This window comes from Pocillopora verrucosa, chromosome 13 (assembly GCF_036669915.1).
Source record: "Pocillopora verrucosa isolate sample1 chromosome 13, ASM3666991v2, whole genome shotgun sequence".
NCBI classification, from domain to species: domain Eukaryota; kingdom Metazoa; phylum Cnidaria; class Anthozoa; order Scleractinia; family Pocilloporidae; genus Pocillopora; species Pocillopora verrucosa.
In genome coordinates, this window is record NC_089324.1 from 10,132,730 (window position 1) to 10,155,962 (window position 23,233).

Genomic DNA, 23,233 nt, shown 5'->3' on the forward strand with positions numbered 1-23,233 from the left:
GACAAGAAAGGAAACAAATTTGATTATTCCAATCATCGCCAGATTTACACACTTTCAGCTCTAACACAAATCTTTCAAGAAATAATTTGTGAGCAACCATCACATTATTTGAAGAAGCATTATCTCCCTTATCAACTTCATCCGTATTAAGCGAGCGGAATATTTCCACAGCATAAGTTATGGCATGAATGTTGATACTCCCTAGGAAATATGTATAAAATAATATAGGGTATGAGGGTTTTTCTTAGACTTTGGTACAGCCTTCGATACTTTAAACCATAATATTTTTCTAAAAAGAAATGGAAGATTATTTGCGAATTTGAAGTGCCTTCAACTATTTACTCAAAAGGTGACATGATACTGTGATAGGGAAGTGAAGAGAGGCCCTGTTGTGGTTGCCACCCATAATATCACTTCGTTGTTCTACCGTATCAGGAATTTTTTTCGAAGGTACATGCTAGACAATCTTTTCACTCGATATTCAGTTACCGGATGTGATGTGATGATCTCTCTCAGTCGTGTTTATGACCGTCATCTGCAACATTGCAGAATAATTCTTGATCACTCTGAGAGGGGCCATCTTCTCGAGCAAGCTTCCTTAAACTCGAATGCAATTTGGAAAATACTTAATTGTTGTCTCCCAAGGCAAAACACTCCTTCAAAAAGAGGGTCAGTTTCAACGAAAGATTTGTTGTAGCTGTATGTTTTAAAGTAAACTCTGTTAAATCAATCGTTTCTGAGGCTAACATTCAGTTACAGAATTCGGAAGGAAGGCTTTCTTTGGCTGTATCGAAAGGAATAAATAATCCCAAGATTTAAATTCCCTCGAGCTTATAAGGAGCACAGAAGCAGGGAACAGCAGAAAGGCTGGATGACATTTGCTTGAGCCACAGACCAACCAAATTACACTTTATACAACATGTAGGCTGTGAATCAAAGTAGGATACAACCATTAAAACTGCCCTCTCTGAAACATAAACTGTGACCTGTTGAGCTGTTGAGTAGGAGATGACAAAAAAAGCCATTTATTTTATTTCTACAAATAATCCTTTTATTTCAACCTGTTAGAACTATTTGTTTGTACATTTCTGGACTACGTTAGATTCATTGAATGACTAAACGGATCAGGATCATGGCAGAAATTTACTCGATTTGAATAGTTGTTCTGTCGATGGTCATGAAGCAAACAAATTTATAGGGTATGAAACCATTGGCAGCTTTTCTCGGATCACGGATCTTGTTTCCATTTCCATCAAGGTCAGTGGCAGGGGTGCCGCCAGCTTTGTGAGACCAGTATCCATTATTGTCCAATCGGTACCAATGGTAATCTTCAAGACCTATTTCTAAAGGAAATAAAAAGCGATAAATTTCATAATAACTTTAACAATTTGTGTAATAGGAGTTAGGGTGTTTAGTCTCCCTCGCAGCCGTTCTTTAGTCACGCCACGCCCATGGGGGAGCGCTGCGTGAGAGTCCAAAGAAAGGCTGCGATGGAACTAAGAGTGTTTGGGAAGCGTCCTTAAATCTGGAAAAGTTAGGGTTTGTATCCTGCATGGCCGGAGTCATTATCCTGTTATGTTAAATGCGCCATAAAAAAAAATCACAGTCCTCCTCTCCACTTAGAATATCAGCTATAGACGATTGTCGTTCCTCTGGCCGCTTCATTTTCGCTACAAAGGTTTCGCGAAATGTCCTACTATGAAGGGTCGCTGAAACCCTCACCTCCGTCTCCTTCGCCAGTAGCCCTCACCACCAAAGTTATCGAGAAACCCCATAAGCTGCCTACACTTACGTTTCCTAGCCATGTGGGTGGTAATCACATTTTTCATCTTCCAGTGCTATTGTCAATACAATATTAGGACTGCTTTAAAGTACCTACCAGTGGAAACAAAAAGTGCCACCAAGTGTTCATCACCGGAAGGAGCGCACATGTGTTTTTTAGCTTCCTTGAAAACACAACATCGGCCTCTGCTAATCTTTTTACGTCTTCTCCATTAAATGGAAATGGAAACGTTAACTTTGACTTTCTCCCGGTTGTGCAAAGGTGTCTGTCCTGATTGTGCTTGCATAGTTGTAACAGTTGTTAGAAAACACATGAATGCCGTCGTTCCATTTTTTGGGCTGATACCATGGCGCGTAACGTTTCATTCGATTTCTTTTCGCTGGTCTGACATTTTTACTCTGAATTTCTTTCATAACGACTCTGTTCAGCGCTGTCGAAACCTTATCAGGAGGGCCAGTCCCTAACAAGAGTTTCTGTAGCTCCTCTGTTTCAGGACCTACAATCAATACCGATGGCTCATATTGCCCCTTCTTCACCTCCTGCACGAAAAATCCCTCATATCCAAGCTTTGGTGGTGCTCCTCAAGTTGGTATTTGTTCGCAGCTCTGAAAAGCCTTTGTGCTTCACTGAAGTTTGGGTCGTTCTGTCCAATCGTCCATTGTGGGTTTGGAAGCGCCGGAAAATACCGCGAGAGTTACGATGAAGCCATCTTCACCTAAAATAAAGATAAATTATCATAGCAATGCATCCTCCCTTTATGTGATTATTTACCTGAATCTCAGTAGAGTAGAGAAGTACCTGGAGGGATGTTACTTGTAGGACCATTTCCATTTACGGTGCGCTCAAATGCCCTTTCACCTGATAGAAATGAATATGTTAATTGAACCATTTGAGGCCGATATAATGTTTGTGAATGATCAAATTAGTTAGGCCGATATAATGTTGTGAATGATCAAATTAGTTAGGTATAATTTAGTCATCATCGTTATATTTCGCGTTACTTCGTCCGAAGTTGTTTTGGTGAGTTTTCTAATAGCTACTATTTTATCTAACTTCCTTCAGTGGACGTGTTAAGTTTGTTAGTCTTCTTACCTTGCCTTGGATCACACTAAAGTTCTGTTTTGGTTTGGCAGGCAAAGATTAATTGTGTGATTGGAATCATTAAGCGCGTTGTTATCATTCATGAGACTCTTTTGAAATTGTTTGGGTTATTGTTGGCCAACATGTCCGCGCATGCCTACTTATGGTCGATATAAGATATTTTATGGTATAGAGAGTTCGCGGTCAGGCGATCAGAGTTACTCTGAGTAAGTACGAGTAAATCAGAGATAGAAAATCGGAGTTGATCAGTCAGTCAGAGTCAGACTGGGGAAGAGAAGTGCGAGAAGTAAATTTTACGAAAGTAGAATTATAATAAACATCGATGATTAAAGAAGACTGAACTATTCCTTTACAGCCTTTCGTGCGTAGTGCGCTCTGTAGCTAGTTTCCTCATTAACACACGCCAAAACAAATTATTCTAAAGTTTTTTGAAGTTTGAACCCTGCGTTAGACGAACTCAATCTTTATGACTGACTTCAAATGTACTCTTACTTCCATCCAGCTAAAATATAACGAGGAAATTGCATGAACTACAAGAACAGTTTGCAAGTATTAAACCAAACAGCCTAATAAACACGTAATAACTCGGTTATCTTATAGGAATGATCAACCGTGTCCTTTTATGATGATAGTAGTAACACCATCATAACCATTCATTCTAAAACTGACGGTCCCACTGAGCAGGATGCATCGAGTCATGTTCTGATTGGCTACTTGAGCGGGCAATCTTGCCCGTTTTGATCACGTGCAGAAAAAAAAAGCGTAAAACGGACTTACAAACCTCGTAATCTTTGGACAATGTCGGTAACGGAGTCGCAAAAAAAAAAAAAAAAAAAAAATGGCAGAAGACATTCAACTAATCCGACTTCTCCAAATTCGCAACCCCACTCAATTTTATTTTGAAAAATTTCTATGGAGAGCTTAGTTAATGAAATTAATGAACGCAATATTGATTAATTAGAACTGAAATGTATACGGCTTTGCGCTAAACAAAGTTTTTCTTATATGTTTTTAAAATCGTTAAATAGAAGAAAAAAGCATTCGATTGTGTTTTCGTGATGCATTTGTGAATTAAAAACTAATATTCTTAATATGATGATAGTTCAAAAGGCTGATCAAGAACCAGAAGAGTATTTAAGAGTAGCTTGAGTTTCCGAGGCCGAGATTGGTAGAAATGCTTCTGTGCCGAGAAGTAATTTAAAGCAATTTTAAACAACTTAGACTTGGACTTGCTTGAATTCCAAAACACTGTGATTCATGGCATCTCATGAACTGTATATGCATATGTATTAGCACCTCAAAACAGCTTGTCTGAGTTCGCAATTATTTCTTTACATTTAAATGGTTTAGTATTCATTCAATTAAAAAAAACCCCACAGAATCCAACTAAGAGTGTTCTTAAATGACACCAATGTTTCAGTTATGAACAAAGTAATACGTTAGGTACACAGTTTAACTAGTCTACGAACCACAGTCGCCTTTGAAATTTTTCACCTTTTCATACCTTTGGTAATTCCTAGGAAACAAAGGGATATGAAAACCGCCCAAACTGTCTGGAAGTATCGTCCCATCGTCTTCTTGTTTCACACTTGCTTCCAACGTGAACCCAGAAGTTTGGTCTTAAAGGAATTCCCTGATTATCTATATATTTCAATATACCAAGCATTTTTCTGCTCACAAGTGACATAATGAATATTTCGAATAAGCCGCATAAAGAATCTGTCAACCTGTTTCTCAGTTTGTTACTTCATGGTCAATTTGCTTCTAAGCAGATTATGTTAATGAGTCAGCAACCGGGTATCGCTTGTTTGTTAACGGGTTTTGAAGAAAATTTGTACAATTCTATGTTAAGTTTTATAGTTTGTTTCAAAGATATTTTATCTTGTCATGAGAACTTTGATCTTTATTTAAGTGGTGAGAACAATTCATTTTAAATCTTCATTTTCATTTTCGGAAACCACAAATTAGCTCAAACTAGTTAAAAAGCAGTGTAAAGTGTACGAGTTCCACAAATCGTGATACTGCTTTTCAACTCAACAAAGGCATGAAAAATTCCCCCTGAAATTACCCAAATTTCATGTCTTAGATAGAGCTCTGTCATATAGAATTGTAGCTATGCAACTTAACGTCTTGTCTTAATTTCCCGAGGGATCAAATCTTGAACAATGAAGGGTGACCCACTGTTTGATTCTATTATAGTTTGGTCGGTTTGATATGGGTTTGTTCCATTTGTAGCTATCCTTAGTTCATTTTTTCACCCAGGTCAGGGCCAAATGGAATGATGCATTTTAGCATTTAGTATCATTCTTAATCTTGTTCCTGAAAATTTCTGTTAAATAAGTGACATATAGGTTGTGATAAATTCTAAACACGACTCAGGCTATTTCAGCTGTCCACTTAGACTTAAGTGAAACACTGATAGAGTTTGGGGTTGTGTATCTATTCACGTCAAATAACTTTCGTGGTCTCTAAAACTTTTCTGTACCCTAATGAAAGTAACGGTACAATTGGAACATTTGTAGTCAGTTTTGAAGTAAATTTTGTCCTTGAATGACCAACAGATTTATATGTTCGTGGACAGAAACGACCATCCGAGAGTTATTCCGAGCGGATGCAAAGTTAACCACAAGTCGAAGTCAAGGCCGAAATACATTTACTGCCTTCCGATGTATTGTATATCTTGTTTTGTTTGACCTTCTTGATTCGGTACATCGCTCGTGCTTATTTTTTCCCGGAAACCATCAATTCCTAGATAATCTAACAATCATCTACGAGCCCAACCGCCTTTTATCGTTAGTCTGGTTAATGTTCAATTGTCTTTACTGCTACGAGAAGCGCACCGCCAATTCCTCACGGACGAGCTTAAAAAACAACTGAAAATTGTTATGCTTATAAAACTTTCTCTTGAGTTGGGAGTGTTTTTTTGTTGTTGCTTAGAAAACAGAAATAATCGTTTCGAAGAAATTAGAAAACATTAAGAAAATCGTGTGTACGTCATATTGTCCTGACTGCGTGGCTGAGACCTTGCGTGCAGTTTATTTCATTTGTAGAAGAATTTTGGTCGACTGAACAATCCAAGATAGTCCATTATGAATAAAGGGGTAAGTTTCTCAGAAACTGTGGTGCTGCGTTGGTGTGGGGTGGGAGAGTATAGCAGGTAATTTAGTGTATAACAACTGGGTTGAAACACGTAAATTGAGCACCCCCCCCCGTAAAGAGTACAAAAGCTGGACAGAGCCGAATCGCCTCTGACGAAGGGCTAACGCTCGAAACGTCAGCTTTTTTTTACTCTTTACGGTGGTTAATTTACGTTTTCAACCCAGTTGTATAAACACTAAATTACCAGATAGCAATTACTTCGAGATAGTAATTTTAGAATGAAACCAGAGGCGGTCGGTGGTTTTTTAACATTAGTTTGCTTTCTTTCGTTTCCAATCAAGAGAGAATGAACTCATTTAGGCTTTCAAACTAGTTTTCTTCAGAGGGGATTTTATATCAGCGCAACATACCATTTGACGAAGGGATTGGACTGAGTTTTCAGCGGGGGGGGGCAGGATGAGGAAGACCTAGACTTTTCGATTTATTAGGGTTCATCACTCCTCTCTGGTTATACTCATACAAAAGGCATCAGATGGAACCCCTCCCTTGTGCTTTCAGTGCAATTGTTATTTTTACAAAGCTTAGTCCGATTAATAAGTCCGTCACTAAATAACTTAAAATAAGGAGTGAGATTGCCTGACCCACTCAAAAAGCTACACCACAAAAATGAAAAGCAGCGAGAGTTAGGATTAACGGGGGGTCGCACAGAGTTCATAACCAATAAAGCCAGTCATACAGTGTTTGAGCCAATGGTATTCTTGTCACAAATGGTATAACGGTGCGGGATAATGAATCAAAGTAACTTAATTTAATCATGTAGCGAGCCTAGTTAAAGATGATAATTATCTAAGGAAGGAAAAAAAAGGAAAGGAAAAGAAAAAAACGTAAATCTAAAACTACAAAAAAATTAGTGATGAAGGCTGACGAGGACCAAAACAATGAGAAGCGGCCAAAAGACAACATATAAAATGAACTGACAAAGATGGTCCTGTTCTCAAACAGCTAAATAATGGAACAAGAAAAAAAACATTTTATTTACTTCTTTTCAGGGCTAATTGTTGAAGGTTTTAAGGCGGATTAAGTTTGAGTTACACTTATGTAATCTTGATCAGATTTCTTAACAGATACTTTTTGTAAACTCAATGCGATTTTAGAGTGAAACCTATGTGATTTTCATGAAAACAAACAAATTCAGAGGGGGGGGTTATGTGAAAACCATTGGCAAGCTTTTCCTTGGATCACGTATCCTGGTCTCCAAATTCCCGCTCACGATCAGTGGCAGGGCAGTGGTTCGGCCAGGTTTGTGAGACCAGTAATCCATTATTGTCCCAGTCGGTACCAGTTGGTAATCGTTGGACAATCACACTGTTGGAAAGTAAATATGAACTGCATCATAACTCACGACAATAAAAAGGGTCTTTTTGAAACAAATCTCATGCATTAGGCTTCCTGTACTAGGTTTTTGGAGAAACATTCCCTTTGAAATCCCCTTGCAGCATGGAACAACTGATTTTGCGGGAGTTTCATTTTATTTTAGTTCGTTTATGCTTACGTTCTTTTTTCCCATAAGCCTTTTCACTCCGAGTTGCATTAATATCGTTCGAGCAAAGTCTGAAAGTTACTACAAGACTAATGTCCATTCTCGAGTAAAATCTTTAATGCTTCCTGTAAGTTTGCAAGGTATGCAAGCTTTATAACTAAGATGGAACCCCGAGGTTAGTTCCATCTGCGACTGGTTTATAAGGCTAACCGATAATTAAGTCAGTAATGTTTTGTAGGTACTTACTATGGCAACAACTAAAGCCACAAGGTGGTCATTACCAGAAGGAGCAGACATAGTTTTTTTTCTTGGCCTTCACAAAAACACACCCATCCGACGTTGCTGATTTCTTCACGTCATCTACCGTAAAAGTCCACGGAAGCGGTTTCCCTACTCGTCGCTTTTCCCCGGGCGCTGTAGCCAAGGTGTCAGATCCTGTTTTTGTGCTTGACGTAGTTTGTAGCAGTTGTTTAACAGCACGTGGACATTGTCGTTCCATCTTCCGGGCTGATAAGGGGGTGCGTAACGTTTCGCTCTACTTCTTTTTACGGCATTGACATTTCCACTCCGAATTTCTCCTTCGACGATATTGTTGAGACTCGTCGAAATCTTATTAGGAGGGCTGGTCCGGAGTAAGAGTAGCTGCAGCTCCTCTGTTTCAGGACCCACAATCAATACCAATGGCTGGTAATGTCCCTTCCTCACCTCCTGTACTACAAATCCCTCGTATCCGAGCTTTGCTGGTGCCTCCTCCGGTTTATGTTTTTCCGCATTTTTGTAAAGGTTTTGTACCTCACTGAACTTTTCGTCATCCTGTCGAATCGTCCATTGTGGGTCAGGAACACCGGAAAGTACTTCCAAAGTTATGATGAAACCGTCTTCACCTAAAACAAAGAGAAATTATATAGGCAATATGTCTCCTATAAATGTTTCTACTGAAGTCTTTGCTGATTTAAGAGGATACCTGGAGGTATGCTACTTTCAGGACCATTTTCCACTGGCAGTGCCCTCAGGTGTCCTCTTGACCTGATGAAAATCAAACAAACGAGCATTATTTACTGGGGTGACCACTGAATACTGCGGTGGAGTATCCCCTTCTTGGTCATGCAAATTTTTGTAGGGGAATAATTACTTTTACCGGAAGGTCATTTTCTTAACCGACCTCACTGATCCATATCACTTCTATTAAGTTGAGGTATGTAGCATGAATGTGTGCTTTTGATGACGGGTTGGCATAATAAACTGAGGTCAAAAGCAATTGTTTTTAACCAGCTGGTTATATCAACAGGGTGGTACTAAACTGACCTACAGGTGTAGTTCTTAAAGTAAATTAAACTAGAAGACAACTAATTCGTTGCGGATTTGATCCCCTCAAATCTATTTGCGAGTTGAAATTAAGTGTTGGTTCCCTACAGTAAAGTCACCTGCTGATATGCTGCTGCAATTTATCAATTTATTGTGACATAATTCTTCAGTTCCCGAGTATCTTTCTTGATTCGTAAACGAAGAAGCCTACAGTTCTATACATTTTACCGTGTGCTCATAAAGGATTTGGAATTGGCCGTTTTGGAATTTGGCCGTTTTCCCCCTGTGCAACTGAACAATTTTTTAGAATACTAGGAGTTGGACCGATCTGCTATTTTAAGATCTTCCGATCCACACACTCAAATATGCTGTAAATAACCTTGTAAAATAGCTTGCTAAAGTTTGAAGTTCCTTTTTTGCTTTTAAAGACTTAAACAGAAATATTCTATTTCATATCATGAAACACAACCTACTTCAGCTTTTAAGGTTTTTTTCTTGAAACCACTGCCTAAATTTAGTATTATGTAAAATTATCTTTTTTATGAACACAATTTAGCAACCCTGCCAATTTCCATAGTTTTGAAAAGTTTCCCCTCTGCATACCTTTACCAATTCCTAGAAAACAGAGGGATATGAAAACCGCCCAAACTGTTGGGATGTATCGCCCCATGGTCTTCTTTTTCACTTTTACCCAACGTGAGTCGTGAAGTTTTTAATTAAATACCCTGGTTAGCTATTTATGCCAACATACCAGAAAGTGTTCTGCTCACAAGTGACATAATGAATATTTCGCATAAGCCGAATAAAGAGTCTTCATAAAGTCAACCTGTTACTCAGTATGTCACTTCATGGTTGGTTTACCCCCGAGCAGATTATGTAAATGAATCGCCATACTGGTATCATTATCTTTTCAGACAGGTTTAAAGAAAAGATCTTAAGTTTGACGCTATTTTGTCTACTTATTATTCTTCCTACTCACATATTGGTTAGACTATCCTGTTAGAGTCGATTAAGAATGCTCTACTCGTAATGAGATTAGTAAAAAAAACTAGGAACTATTTTCCAGATCTTGTAATTTGAAATAATTTTGTTAAATTATCAAGAACTGGTAGTTACGGTAGTTAGTTGTACGCTTTTTCGACAGACTCGAGAAAGGAAAACATTGTTCATGTGTAAAATTCCTCAGATTCATATGTCTGCTGAAGCTTCATCATATATCGCACCCGTGGACCTTGAAAATTGACCCGACTACTTTGGTGATTTCTAAGGGATATTATTCAAACTGTACTTCAAATTCATTCCCCATCAGTAACTTGCTTTTCTTTGCTTACCTACTTGCTTTTGATCCTTAACGTTCATGTTAAATAAATTATGTTTTAAAATAGAATTGATGTCTCTCTTAATCCTCTTTAATCTTGTCTCTGTAAACGGACATCCTCTCGTGATCAATTTTTAGCACTTTTTTATAGCTCTCTAATCTGTCCAGCAGTAAAGTGGGGCACACATCGAAAACAAATGTTTTCATCGGTTAACGTCAAAAATGTGCACCCAGCGCAGCGTTCAAGAAAGCGTAGAACATCCAAAAATCATGCAGTGGGGGTGGTACTCAAGAAATTTACAGATCAGAGTGAATCAAAATTGACTTTCTCGAATGAATACGATCCTTGATGCACCCGAGCATGGAAAACTGGCTAAAAGCGACAGTCAAAGCAGAAATTTTTATGCTCTGATACAGCGCATTTCTGCTTCGCTTAGGCTTTTTCGTTACGGTCCCTTGAACTAAAGATATTTTGGAAATACTTAATCCATTTTAAAATACAACCGCAAATTAATCCAAATATTAAGCCATATTATTTTTCATGTGTAAAATGTGATACCTTGACATTCGCCGCTAGGAGATCATAACGGGACAGAGAGGGAGGCTTATGGTCCAGGCCTTGGGATATGTCAATTTCGCTAAGGTTTTTTATAGATAGTCCACCATTGACAAAAATCCATGCGTGTGTTTTACATGTAAAACTAACTATTGAAATCGATGACGGTTATATAGATAAAACACAGGATAACCAAATTTTCAGACAACCCAAACATTACGAATACTTTTTTCCTTGTACAAACCCTCATAAAATAAAACTTGTTGTAACAAATCCCCTCCATGCTGCGAGGCGAGAGTCACATTTCGCTAAATCCGAAACGAATGTTGTATAATTGTTTATTCGTAGGTGTCACCTACCGCCTTTCGTTTCGTATATGGCCTTTGCCAATTTCCGTCCTCCTTTAGTGATCCTTGTACGCCTGTGAGTTAGATTGATGTATCGACGAACAGCATGAGATTGGTTCTTTTTTATATCAAACTGACCTCGGCAATAAAAATCTACATTAGGAAACCACAATGCTTTCCACCCCAAGCTAAAAATACGTGACCTTAGTGCATTCGTTAAGTGCGAAATTTGTGCGTGATATTTATAGGGCGTCTTAAGCGCATAAAAGGACAGAACTTCCCGTAAGGCTCGAACTTTGGGTTACAGTGTAATGGTATGTTTTGGGTGAAAACGTTTCTGCAAATGTCCAACAAAAGAAGTCTGGATTTAGTGAAGATCCTCTCAAAGATTCTAGTCATACTTTATGAATTCAATTTTCATCGAAAAGGGGCTGTAGCTAACTTATATTACAACAATAGAGCTATAAAAACAATAAATTTCGCAAGTATATTGTATAACCTTGTGGATATCAGTGAAATAGTTTTTGCTACTTTTTTTTAGATTGATTTCATAAATAGAAATCGAAAAACCATACTTTAAAAATTTCCTCTACACAATTTCGGAATCTGGAAAGAAATGAAGGGACAGCTAGAAAACACGCCAAAGTATGGGAGATGACTTGTTCTACATAGAAACCGAAGAGAAACGGCAGTTCATCCATGATGAGATTCAAGAGTGTTACATACGGCAGCCAAACGAGTGACTGTGATGACTTGGGAATAGGTAAGTGGATTTGGGCGCCATCTGGCGCGCAGCATCCAGATGGGTGTCCACGTTGGAGGGGCTATCTATCTGGTGTTCAATAGGGCGATCGACACGGAGCAAATTAGCCCCTCAGATTTCAAATCGTCCAAAGCTGTTTTGTGACGGTCTTCAAGAAAGCTTATCTTGATCTGAAGTCGGATATAAAATCTGGTGCACTCTCTCTGTCTGATTCTCGTTTTTTTTCGCGCAATAGTATTTTGCATATTTAGACCACCTTGAGCTTACCACAGGCTACTACACAAATCTAGAGGTCTGAACGTGCAACTGACATTTTTTCTAGGTCATTGATCGTCCAACTCAACCGGATATCGTCACTTGAATGGTAATTATCTACCTGTTTGGCCCTGAGGGAGACTTTGCAAGCTTGTGACTCTTAAAACGATGGAGTTTTCTATTTATAGAAATGATTAGCATCAATATAAGCGTGATCAAGTCTATATCAGATCAGGGCTAGTCATATGATCGAGGCTTTTGAGCTCAAGTGTTAAAACAACATCTGCATCGTCAGAAAATATTTTTAATAAGCTTACAAATGGGTCATTGCTTTGTTTGTATTTTTGGTTTATACTATACTTACTATTTACAATGGTAACTTAAGTTACATCATTTATGATAACAACCTTACACGCGTAATACGGTTTACTTGCTGGCCTAAAATGATTAGCTTCAAACATTGATACCTTAAAAGGATGAAATGATTGCACCACTGACTCTTAAAATATATGAATCTCTTATAAATAAGTAAAAGATGAAAATAATAAACTATCTTTAACATATGTATAATTTGTGGAGGAAGTGTGGCAGTGTTAAGGGGACTGGACGTATGAATCTGGTGGTCCAAGGTTCAAGCCCTCTACTCTTCTACTCACGGAATTAATTTTGTTCTTGGTTGCCCCGAGTTCAACTCCTAGGTTGCACTTTGTATTTAGCCATGAATAACTGGCTCTATGTCTATTTATAATGTTTATTTACAATTTGTTTGTAGTGGCCCCGAAAGACACGTTGTGGAATTGTATTAGGTATTAGCCATCGTAGTGTAAACTAGGATGTGGTGCGAAGTGTCGACTTCGACTTAATTAAAGATATATAAGGGAGAGTGTGTACCCTGTTACTCTAGTTGTTTTGTTATAAATAGCATCAAGCCTAACACAAGTAGCACGTCTAAATTTTCCGAGGCAGGTGAGTCCTTGCTACCTCAGGATACACGTCTACCGTCCTAGGGACCAACGTCTTCGGCTTTTCTACGGATTCATATCTTCCACCCTGGAAGAGTCTGTCAACTTCACGCCTCAGGCTCGTGGGTCACAAACATCTCTCGCGTTTTCCCACCATCCCTCTTTGTTTATAAAAGAAAAGTCGTTCACCTTGTCATTTAAACTAATAACTTTATAATTATAGTTAGCGGAAATTGTAAATCAGTTACAGCGATTGAAGGTAAATTGCCATAATTTTATTTTCCTCACAACGTTTGCAAAGAGATCTATAGTAGGGAAGTTTTTTTAAAGTTGGATGAATTTTTCAGGATCACCAACGAATGATGAAATGCGGAGTTTGGAGTGTTTGTGACTTGAATACTAGTGTTTTTTGCTCCCTTGAAATGGGGCGCACTTTTGAGTACTTTTGAAAATCAGACCGCATTAAAGATAATCATCAAATAACCATAACAAAACCAAACATATTCTTTACAATAATTTAGTCTAGAAATAGGCATCTGAATATCGATTAGTTGATGAATATCTTAACAAATTGGCAAATGATAAAATTTTGGGTTTTTGCGGGTAACATATGAAATAAAAAAGATTAAAGGCTTCGCAAGATTAAGTTTTGAAAAAAAGGAAAAATATCAGTACAGTGCAGCTCAGGGCAGCAAATAATCCTCAAACAAAACTGCAAATTATCCAAACGGAAGACAGCAAATGATCCCGTTAAAAAATCAGGAATAACATGCATGAATGAATGGATAAGGAAGTGAACCGGTTCCGTGTGACATCAAATGTCGATTTCATACCTTTAGTTGCACTTATTTAAAACACAGCTATCACGACGAATTAAAAGTGATAAAAGACTCGGCTCACTACAAGTGAAAGCTGAAAAAAAGCATCTCTCCTCAATAATAACTGGAAAAATTGAGATGTCAATACAGACATATGGTAACAGTATTTTAAAGGCCGTAATCATAAAAAATTGTACTGAAAATGAATCCCCTCTTAACCGAAAACTTTTTCTCCCTATCGTTAAAACCCAAAAAACTAAGAGTTGAGTGTGGCTTTCAGATAAATTAATCCTTGAACGAAAACTGTTCAAATCAATCTCAGTGATCAAACCGCTCGCATACTCGTCATATTTTGTTTGTTGCCTTGAACTTTTCTTACAGAACTTCATTGTCATGGACGGTGTTCGCGTTTTCTTCCTGTTTTTGGTTGAATTCAATTAATTCAAATAGTTTACCCTTCAATTGCACCTTTAATCATAACCATTACAATCTCCTCAAATGTGATTGGTGCATCAGCTGCTTTATATTCCACTTATCACTCTGTATAGTTGTAATCGGACAGTATAGTCGGACCGTTGGCTGTAATCGGACACCTGTAATCGGACAGATTACAACCAATCATACTAAGTTCACTCAGCTAAATCCACCAATCACAGAATTGATCACAATAACCATAGCAACAACCACTTACCCTGAAAAAAAAAAAAGAAAAAACAAAAAAAACTGGGAAATTTCCAGATTTTTTGCTTCAGACATTGTCCCCACTAGAGATGTTTGTCTCAAATGTATTTTCTTTTTCGGAAATTATAATGGTTATGATTTACTCACTCCTCTGGGAAGGCCATCATCTGAGACACTTCGGCCTCTTAGCCGAAAACTTTCAAATGCATTTTAAATTCATTCCCAGTGTTGTTAAAATTGTGACAAGTATTACAAAGTGCGACAGAACAGGTGCAATGAGGAGTCTCACCATGGAAAAAACTCTTTGCAGCTCTTCCTTTAATTAATTGTACAACTCTATGGACTGCCTAAAATGCGTCAATCTTCGTGTTTGGCCGCAATTTATTTTAATGAGTATTCATCTGTTAGCGTAAAATTCATTTCTCGCATCTCTACGAGTAAATTTGATAACAATCTTTAAGGGCGTCTGAACTGAAGGGGTTATTCTCAATCTTGCTTTACTTCGCGCCGAAGGGGAACTTGGAGTCGGCGGACGTGGAATTACTAACAAACTGGATAAGGGGCCCATAATGCTAGTTTTGTTTTTTTTCGAGCTTGGCGAATATTTCATCTTTTATATTTTTTTTCCAATCTAGTATCTTTTTCGGCCCATGTGGTATTTTCCTTTTACAGTTTTAATGTTTCATTTGCCTTTTTTTCTATTATCAACCTGTGGACAACTTGTGAAATTTTTAGACAGAACAGCAGTTGCCTGACAATTTATTTTACAGCGGTATTAAATCATCTCCTGGTAATGGAGCCCACGAAAATTGAAGCAGGAGTTTCCATCAAAATAAAGCTAAAATTTTGACGACCAAGAAGGCGAAAATCAATAAAGTAAAAGGCTATAGTTTGTAAAATACCCAAGAGAAAGCGGGATCAATAGTCTTATAAGAATGTCTTAGGTCTAATAGTGTAAATCATAATTTGTTCATTAACTTCGTAAATCGTAATTTTTTTTATGTATGCGAGGTTCCAGTTACTTCAAATTTCCGGGTCGATTATTTTGTATTGGCTGCTTTTTTGTGTCTGTTCAATGTCTTTCCTTGTTTAAAATATAAGCACTGTAACTCAAGATATCTTAGGAAAGCGCAAAGTTGCATAGTCTAAACTAAAGGAAATATTTCTTAGACGACGGCGTGAGCAACATTCAAACCAAAGTTTTAAACGACCAAAAGCGGTACATTCCCACGGTAAGTACGCCCCTTTACGTACGCGTTCCCTTTAGTTTACAACATTTAGGACATTTCCAATTCGAAAGTCCGTGATGCTGTAGGAAGGGACTGATTTCTCTTGTACGTGCTGTATGATTAATTTGGGCCCCTGAAATAAGGTTTCGTTATGAAAGAACAACGAAAAAATGTAAATCGTTTTTGGAAATGTGATCAATTTATTATCAGCTGGGCAAGCCAGGTTGTAACATCACTTGAAAGCATACTTTGCAACTTACAAAGGACAACGGGTAACGAGACAATTATTCTGCCAGATATTATTCAGTATCCCTGTATGGTTACATTGTTTCTATTAATGGTCATAAAGGAGACAAATTTATAATCGAAGTAGCCATTTACAGCTTTTCTTGGGTCACGAATACGGTTTCCTGCTCCATCCACATTTGTAGCAGGAGTTTGTCCAGCTTTGTGAGACCAGTATCCATTATTGTCCAATCGGTAAAAGTGAAAATCACGATCAAAATAATCATTTGGATCGCCTGTGGAAAGAGAGAGAAGAACACTGAGCTGGTATTTTTAAATAACTTATAACCGTGGTATAAGTACGATATAAAGGCGAACGATACATAGATATAGTTTGTGATCTCTGTTTAAAAAAAGTGTGATGTTCGAAACCCATACACTCCTTGTTTCTTGTTGCAAATGTTTTTGTTCTTGTGGGATACAGATTAGAGTACTTGTACACCAGGTAATTACGAAAGTGATTTTCGATTTCAGTTGAATTCTAGAATAAAATAGGAAAAGTAGAATGGTACAAATAGTAATGTATTAATATGGTAGGTTGCCTACCTTTATAAGAGTATGAGCTTTCAACCAAAAAATAAATGCTGCACATGATTTAATTATTGAGAGTTCGATACAATTGCCAAATTTGGTAATCCAACGATGCACCTTTACTTACCAATGTAGACAAACAGTGCAATCAGATGTTCTGGTCCCTTTGGGGCGCACATGTGTTTTTTTGCTACCAGGGAAACACATCCATCAGCTTCTGTAGCTCGTTTCATGTCTTCGGCGGTAAATAGAAAAGGGTATGGCTGTCCCGCTCCAAAGCCAGGCTGTGCAAAAGTGTTGTTCCGGATCGTGCTTGCGTAGTTATAGCAGTTGTTTCTCCGCACATACGCTGGTCCGTTCCAATGACTCGGGTCGTACCATGGAGCATATCGTTTTCTTCTCCTACTCATCGCAGACACGTTTCCATTTCGGATTTCCATCTCCACGATGTTTCTCACATTGGACGATATTTTACCCTCTGGGCTGCTGCGAAGTAACATCAGTTGTAAGCTCTCTGTTTCAGAACCAACCACCAGCTTTTGCGATTGCTTCTGTCCTTGTTTCACCTCTTGTACCACAAATCCTTGGTATCCGAGCTTTGGAGGCGCCTCATCTGGTTCGTACAAGGTGGCACTGTTTAAGGAGGCTATGATTTCTTGGTAATTTGAGTTCCCTTGTTGGATCGTCCAACTTGGGTCACGTACGCCAGAAAACACTTCCAATACGACGTTAAGGCTGTCTGCACGAAACAAATGATTCAAGAATTAATGAAAGCAGTTGAATCACATGAACACATCTCTGAATCTAGATCTACCTTACCTTCAGGGTTGTCATTTTTGTTTTTGCGTCCTTTAGGTTTCTTTCCTGTTGAATAAGGAATGATATCAATGATGACACGCTTTGGGAAGACAAGAGCTTTGCTTTTCTCACGCGACCGGGCGCTTGGCCAGGTTTTTTTTTTTAGCTTTTCCAGCAATGTTTGAAATTATAACACACAACACAAATAAGATCATTTGTTAAGAGTCGGGGAGACCAACAGATCAACCTATTCCGGAGAGCAACCTATTCAAAAATAGGAAAATATAAGTAAAACAGGGTAACAAAATCTTTAACCTAGTGCAGTGCCCTGAACAAAGACAATGATAATCATCAACGAAACGATCCAACGCCACATTGTGTGCTCGACTATTTACGTGATTTGAAGTGCTTCTTCTTGATCCCGTTAAAATTAGGATATGAGTACCGGACGAAGAAGCTAACTCCTTATTTATAGTTAAGTTAGATTCTAAAGTGGGCGTTCGAGTACTCTGAGAAATGAATGCGTGGGTTTGAGATTTATTCGCAGAGCAAAGATACATGCCATAAAATGACTTATTATCTATGAGGTCTTCCGATGTCTAAAAGCTTTTAGATGCACTATTTAATGTTTTTTCTCACGGCAGCAACATATAGTCCCCAAAAGAAGTCGCTCAATTCTAATGTAGACCTCAAGTAAAATGTGAGGTTGACGTTGAAATGTTCTAACTTATGAGCCAGTCGGTTAACAAGCGAGGATCAGGGCAGAAATATCCCATGAATTACGTTATTGTTCAGGGGGCATATCAGTTTTTCGCTTAAAATATGGCGTGGGATTCCCTCGTAACAGGCGAAGTTTTTCCCATTATTGTTCATTGACAAGCTTTTTGATTAGAGTTTGAGCAGTGACGCAGCAAGAGCTACAGAAATGTATAGCTCCACCGCCTTCTTTTTGATGAACAACACGATAAAAACGCTAGTTACACTCGTTGTGATCCTTCTGGCCTTGGACTTATCGTGATGCAATTCGATCGCAAAGTTGGCCTGAGTCTGAGTAGTTCGTTAGTATTGTATTAGTATCACTAGTATCAGTCAGCAAAAAGACTCTGGCTTAACCAATATAAGCATTCTTCTTAATTTCTTCTTGCCATTAGTTTTGTTCTTCATTATCGAAGAGTCCCACATGACTATCCCATGAGGTAAATATAAGGCATGTAGGTATCTACATGCCTTATATTTTTAGTGAAGATAAGTCTCCCACTTAAAGATATATCTAAAAGTATGGTGAAATTACTCTGTTGAACTGGGATTTTCGGGGACTTCAGCAGAGTATCCTATAATTTCTTAGCTAACTAGTATCATTTCAAGCACCGTTTTATTACCTTGTCAGATATCTATCGATAAGAGGCTCGAGTCCTTAGAAAGTCCTCTAGCACTACATTAATTTCAGTTTCTGTTATACCAGTTATTAAGTTTCAATAGTTAAACTGTTCAAAATATGATTTTTACTACATAAAAAAAGTTTAGACAGTATTAATTTCACGAGAACTCTTTTTTCAGCTTAGCTCTTACTGACAATCCCCTACATACATTTCCCTTCGAAACATTAGATAGTGGAGCTCTTAAAAGATTTCACCAAATGGTCAGTCGATTAATTGTCAAATATCATATTCTGTGTTTGATGAAGAGAATTCAAGCAAAGGTCAACAACACGGTGCTCTTTTTCCATTTTCTAAGTATTTATCAATACAACAGATGATAGTAAGTTAAATGTGATGCCATTTCAACCTGTTCCGAGCGGCTGGTGGTTCTCGTCCAACTGAAAGCATGGCACAAGCTAGCTGCTTCTAAACACACTTAGCATGTGGAGAGCATAGTAAAAAACTGACCAAGCATTCTGTGCTACCGTTTGCATCTTATGAAACCGCTGAGAATGAAGAGGACATGTAAATATATTGACGTTCACTCGGACTTGATTAAGAAAATTGAACACGGCTGAGTTACGTTTTACCAGTCAAAACTTTCGACAGAGCAGAATATCAGAAATGATCCTTTTTTTAATGGATACCATAAGTAGGAGCACTATGTTAGTGTCCGCAGAAATAAATGCTATCGCAAATTAAGAGCAAAAAAATGCAAGTTGGGATTACTGGATCTCTTTTGGATTTGGGGTTTTCAGCGCGTTGGGTTTTAGTTTGACTCCAATTGTGCCCGGTCGGTTTGGATGGCCGATAAAAAATACATCAACCAAATTATTTTAACTTTTTTATCTCGCACCATCTACTCAAATGTGAAATTGTCTTTAGGGACAATGTGGGATTCGAGGCTTAAAATCCTCAACTGGTCTGTATTTTTTACGGCACAACAGTTTAGCACAGCTGACTAAGTTGATTATGCATATCTATGCCCTGAATATGATTTCTAGGTTCTTTGCGACAGGTTGATCTAGTGAACCCTTTCATAAGACCCACGCTTAATTTTAAGAACTAAAAGTTAGTTAAATTATGCATGTTTGGACACATGCATATATCGTTAGACGCAGAGGGATATTTTCAAGTCTACAACATAAGCTTTGAAGACCACATACATATACGTCGTTAGAAGGAGAAACATTTCCAAGAGACTTTTTACAGCACAAAATCTGATAGAAGACATGACGAACGTTTTCTTCACGGTTAACTTGGGAATGGTACTTCTTTCCTTTCAAGGCATTGCTAATGGTAAGCAGACAATGACTAGAAAAAAGAATATTGTAGTCGCAAGAAACTTTACGATCTTTTCTGATTTGTACTTCGCTTCCTCTCGCTGAGCAGTAATTATATATATAAGGTATAACTTAGCCCTGGTGCTCAAATTCATACTAAAACATTCAAAGTGTTAAATAAAACTAAACATTGTTAAGCTATTCCAGGGCATCCATGAAGAAAAAAAATCAAGTTATAATTGATTCCGGATAACTAAAAGTAATGCGACGTTCGTTGTGCATGCTTACATTGAATCAAAATTGATTTACCATCAGATTACTTATTTTGCTGATTCATCAACCAAAATCCAGTACCCCGGACAATTCAATGTGATTCTTGCCTATTGGTCCTTGCTTATAAGAATTGATACTCGGAGACATTTCACACTTTGAATCTACCAAGTTGGAATAAAATCACTGATTTTCAAGGACCTTACGATTTTTCACCCCAAATCTATCGTGGACCCGCTTAATTATGACAATATTTTCTCGTTTACTTCAGTAAATCGTTTCCGCAATCAACTTGTTTAAACGCTCACCGTTTGGCTAAGAAAGAAGCTGTCAGTAACACACCATTTCCTTCCCATTTTGATTTCACTTAATAAATTGACTATTGTTTTGTTCTATTGAGGGGTCAGTGGAGTTAAGTGTGTTAATTGTACACTAAAAATGCAACTACACGATGTGAACAATGAGTTTAATATCTGTTTCCTGTTGTGCCTTGTATGTGATATAAACAACCCATCCATTCCAATTCGATGTTTATTTTTTCAAATATTTTCCATTTATAGCGGTGGGAACCAATCCTTGCTTCCAAAATTCTTGTTACCTTATCTCTGATGCGGAATCACCCGCAACATGGACCGACAACCGAGAAACCTGCAAACGAAAGGGTGGTGACCTTGTTTCCATCGAGACCGAAGCAGAATGGAGCTTCCTCAATGATGAAATTCAAAAGCGTTGCATTGGGCAACCTAACGAATGGCACATTGGCCTGAATAAAGTGGGCGAAGTCTGGAAGTGGGTGAACAATAGCCCCCTGACCATAGACAAGTGGCAAACAACCCATGGCGAGCCTTCTGGTGATGGAAATAAAGCGGTAATGTCAAAGGATTACCCACCGACAAAAAAAGGGCTGTTTAATGATCTTCCAAATTGGATCAAAAGAGCTTACATCTGTGAACTACCCAAAGGTAAGGAAATTTAAGTGACTCAGCACTGAACTTTGGTCTCTGCCAAAGGGATCAAGCCTTATTAGCTGTTTAAAGTAACCTACGAGAAAGAAACTTTAGCATCATAGTATCCAACTTGTGAATCGGTCAAAACTTCAATTGTACAAATGGAAAAGATAGGTCACAATCTTCTCTGCTATTGAATGTAGTATAGTTAAAAATGAAACTTAAATTCACATCCTGATAACTCTTATGCAATTTGTTCTTTTTTTTTTGCTTTCCAAAGTCATTATATACGTGCAAGAATTCCTCCATAGTGGTTGTTCAGTATGATCAACAATTTGTGTAGAAATCAAATGGCTCTTCAGTCACCTGTTCAGCGAGACGGAATCTTAATTTTTTATGATTTAATTTCTCATTGTAAAGAGACCAATTAATATTGCCTTTTCTTTCCTCATCAGATTCCTAATGAAGTCGGCAAAGAAATGATAGCACAGAGTATGATGGAAATATGTTTTGATTCTCTCTACTTACTTCAAATTTGTCTCATTTTCGAAAGAACAATAAAAGTGGAATTGTAAGGCAAATGAGTAACCATATCTTTTCGGAATTTAATTTGGTTAGTTCTGTATGAGGTCTTATTAATGGTTGATGGTTTTTGAAGGTTACAAAAGCTCCTAGTCAAAGTTAGAGTTTTCTTTGGTTGAGTCTCAAATCAATAGCTTCGGTCGAAAGCCAGCAAGAGTCAATGGTCTAAAATCATAATTGCAGCGATTATCTTTCGATATGATAGGAAATTTTCCACATTGGTCGGCTAAAAGAAGCAACCGGGAAGTTTCAAATTCTAAAAAATTGGTGTTCTATGCCCCGGTCACTGTCTAAAACCAAATTTAGAGTGTAGCCCATGACACGGCTGAATGGCCAACTGTATTTCCTTCCAGCAGTATCTCCAGCTAAGCCGGCACATTATCTTATTTGACGTTTTGACGTGCAGTATCGCTGAGTTGTGCCGTATTTTAACTGGCTCTTAGAGAGAGTAAAAATAAAAAACAACGCCTTAAAAATACGTAGAGGTCATCACACGGTGGCGAGAGGATACGAATTTTACGTTCGAGTAGCGAGAACAACATCTTAGATGTTATTCGTGCTTAGAGAACAGAAAATTCGTGTCTTCGAGCTAAAGTGTATTATTCTTTTTATTGTATGGGCCATTGATATATATATGGTAGGGGCTTAAATTCTATTTCTGGGTATCAATAGAAAAAAAAACAAAAATTTACCTTTGTCTCGTCGCAAGTTTAGAGAAATTTCTTTTCGGCGCTCTCGTTCTATAGCTGTTCAGGAAAATACATTTACATCTTTGTCGCTTACCACAAAAAAAAACTCTTGCTGCCGTGTAGTATTCCAACAAGAAACGAACTAGGTTCACTCAGTAAAGTTTGAAAAGGCGGGAGTTGTGACGTCGCTGCTCAATATCTGCACTCTCGTCGCATATGAAAAATACGCCACTCGGCTTCCGGATGTATTAGTATAGGAAATCGTATGAACGCGAGTGCATTTCGTGATTTATGGGCACGAGTGATGTTTTGAAAGTTCTCAAAATTGCACGAGCCGTAGGCGAGTACAATTTGAGAACTTTCAAAACATCACGAGTGACCATAAATCACGAAATGCACGAGCAGGTTCACACGATTTTTTATTTATTATATTCTTGACAAAATTACTCCATCGCGCTACTCTGCACGCGCTTCCCCGGTGTTTCCATGGCAACTTCTCCGTATTGCACTCTATAACCTCTATTGCACTCTATAACCTATTTATGCATTCATCATTGACCAATCAGAAACGCGATATTTTGTTGAGTATATAATAAGTCGTATTAATTCTACGAGTGTTTTAGTTTTCGGTAGAACACTCACGTCCATTTGGTAATTAGCCATACTACACAAC

General features: G+C 38.0%; 2 protein-coding genes and 2 non-coding genes across 5 annotated transcripts; 1 reads left to right on the plus strand and 3 right to left on the minus strand.

Annotated features, from left to right (window-relative positions):
- Positions 1-1,066: 1,066 nt before the first annotated feature.
- Positions 1,067-4,490, minus strand: LOC131784206 (uncharacterized). The gene is made up of 4 exons (XR_010716052.1): positions 4,389-4,490; positions 2,582-2,641; positions 1,880-2,498; positions 1,067-1,343 (listed from the first exon to the last, which is right to left on the minus strand). It is a non-coding gene; the product is annotated as an uncharacterized protein (transcript).
- Positions 4,491-7,739: 3,249 nt separating this feature from the next.
- LOC131784211 (uncharacterized) lies at positions 7,740-8,672 on the minus strand. Its single transcript, XR_010715954.1, has 3 exons — positions 8,662-8,672; positions 8,488-8,549; positions 7,740-8,407 (listed from the first exon to the last, which is right to left on the minus strand). It is a non-coding gene; the product is annotated as an uncharacterized protein (transcript).
- Positions 8,673-12,335: 3,663 nt separating this feature from the next.
- Positions 12,336-21,870, plus strand: LOC131784209 (C-type lectin domain family 4 member E). 2 transcript variants are annotated; one of them, XM_059101009.2, is made up of 3 exons: positions 12,336-12,390; positions 20,903-21,304; positions 21,745-21,870. In XM_059101009.2, the coding sequence occupies exons 1-3, from the start codon at positions 12,387-12,389 to the stop codon at positions 21,750-21,752; spliced, it is 414 nt and encodes a 137-aa protein (XP_058956992.1). In that variant the 5' UTR covers positions 12,336-12,386; the 3' UTR covers positions 21,753-21,870. The 2 variants fall into 2 exon arrangements, with proteins under 2 accessions (XP_058956992.1, XP_058956991.2); XM_059101008.2 differs by lacking the exon at positions 12,336-12,390 and adding an exon at positions 19,906-20,088.
- On the minus strand, positions 16,061-18,147 carry LOC136277798 (uncharacterized). The gene is made up of 4 exons (XM_066160491.1): positions 18,099-18,147; positions 17,393-17,437; positions 16,701-17,312; positions 16,061-16,278 (listed from the first exon to the last, which is right to left on the minus strand). The coding sequence occupies exons 1-4, from the start codon at positions 18,145-18,147 to the stop codon at positions 16,061-16,063; spliced, it is 924 nt and encodes a 307-aa protein (XP_066016588.1).
- Positions 21,871-23,233: the final 1,363 nt, after the last annotated feature.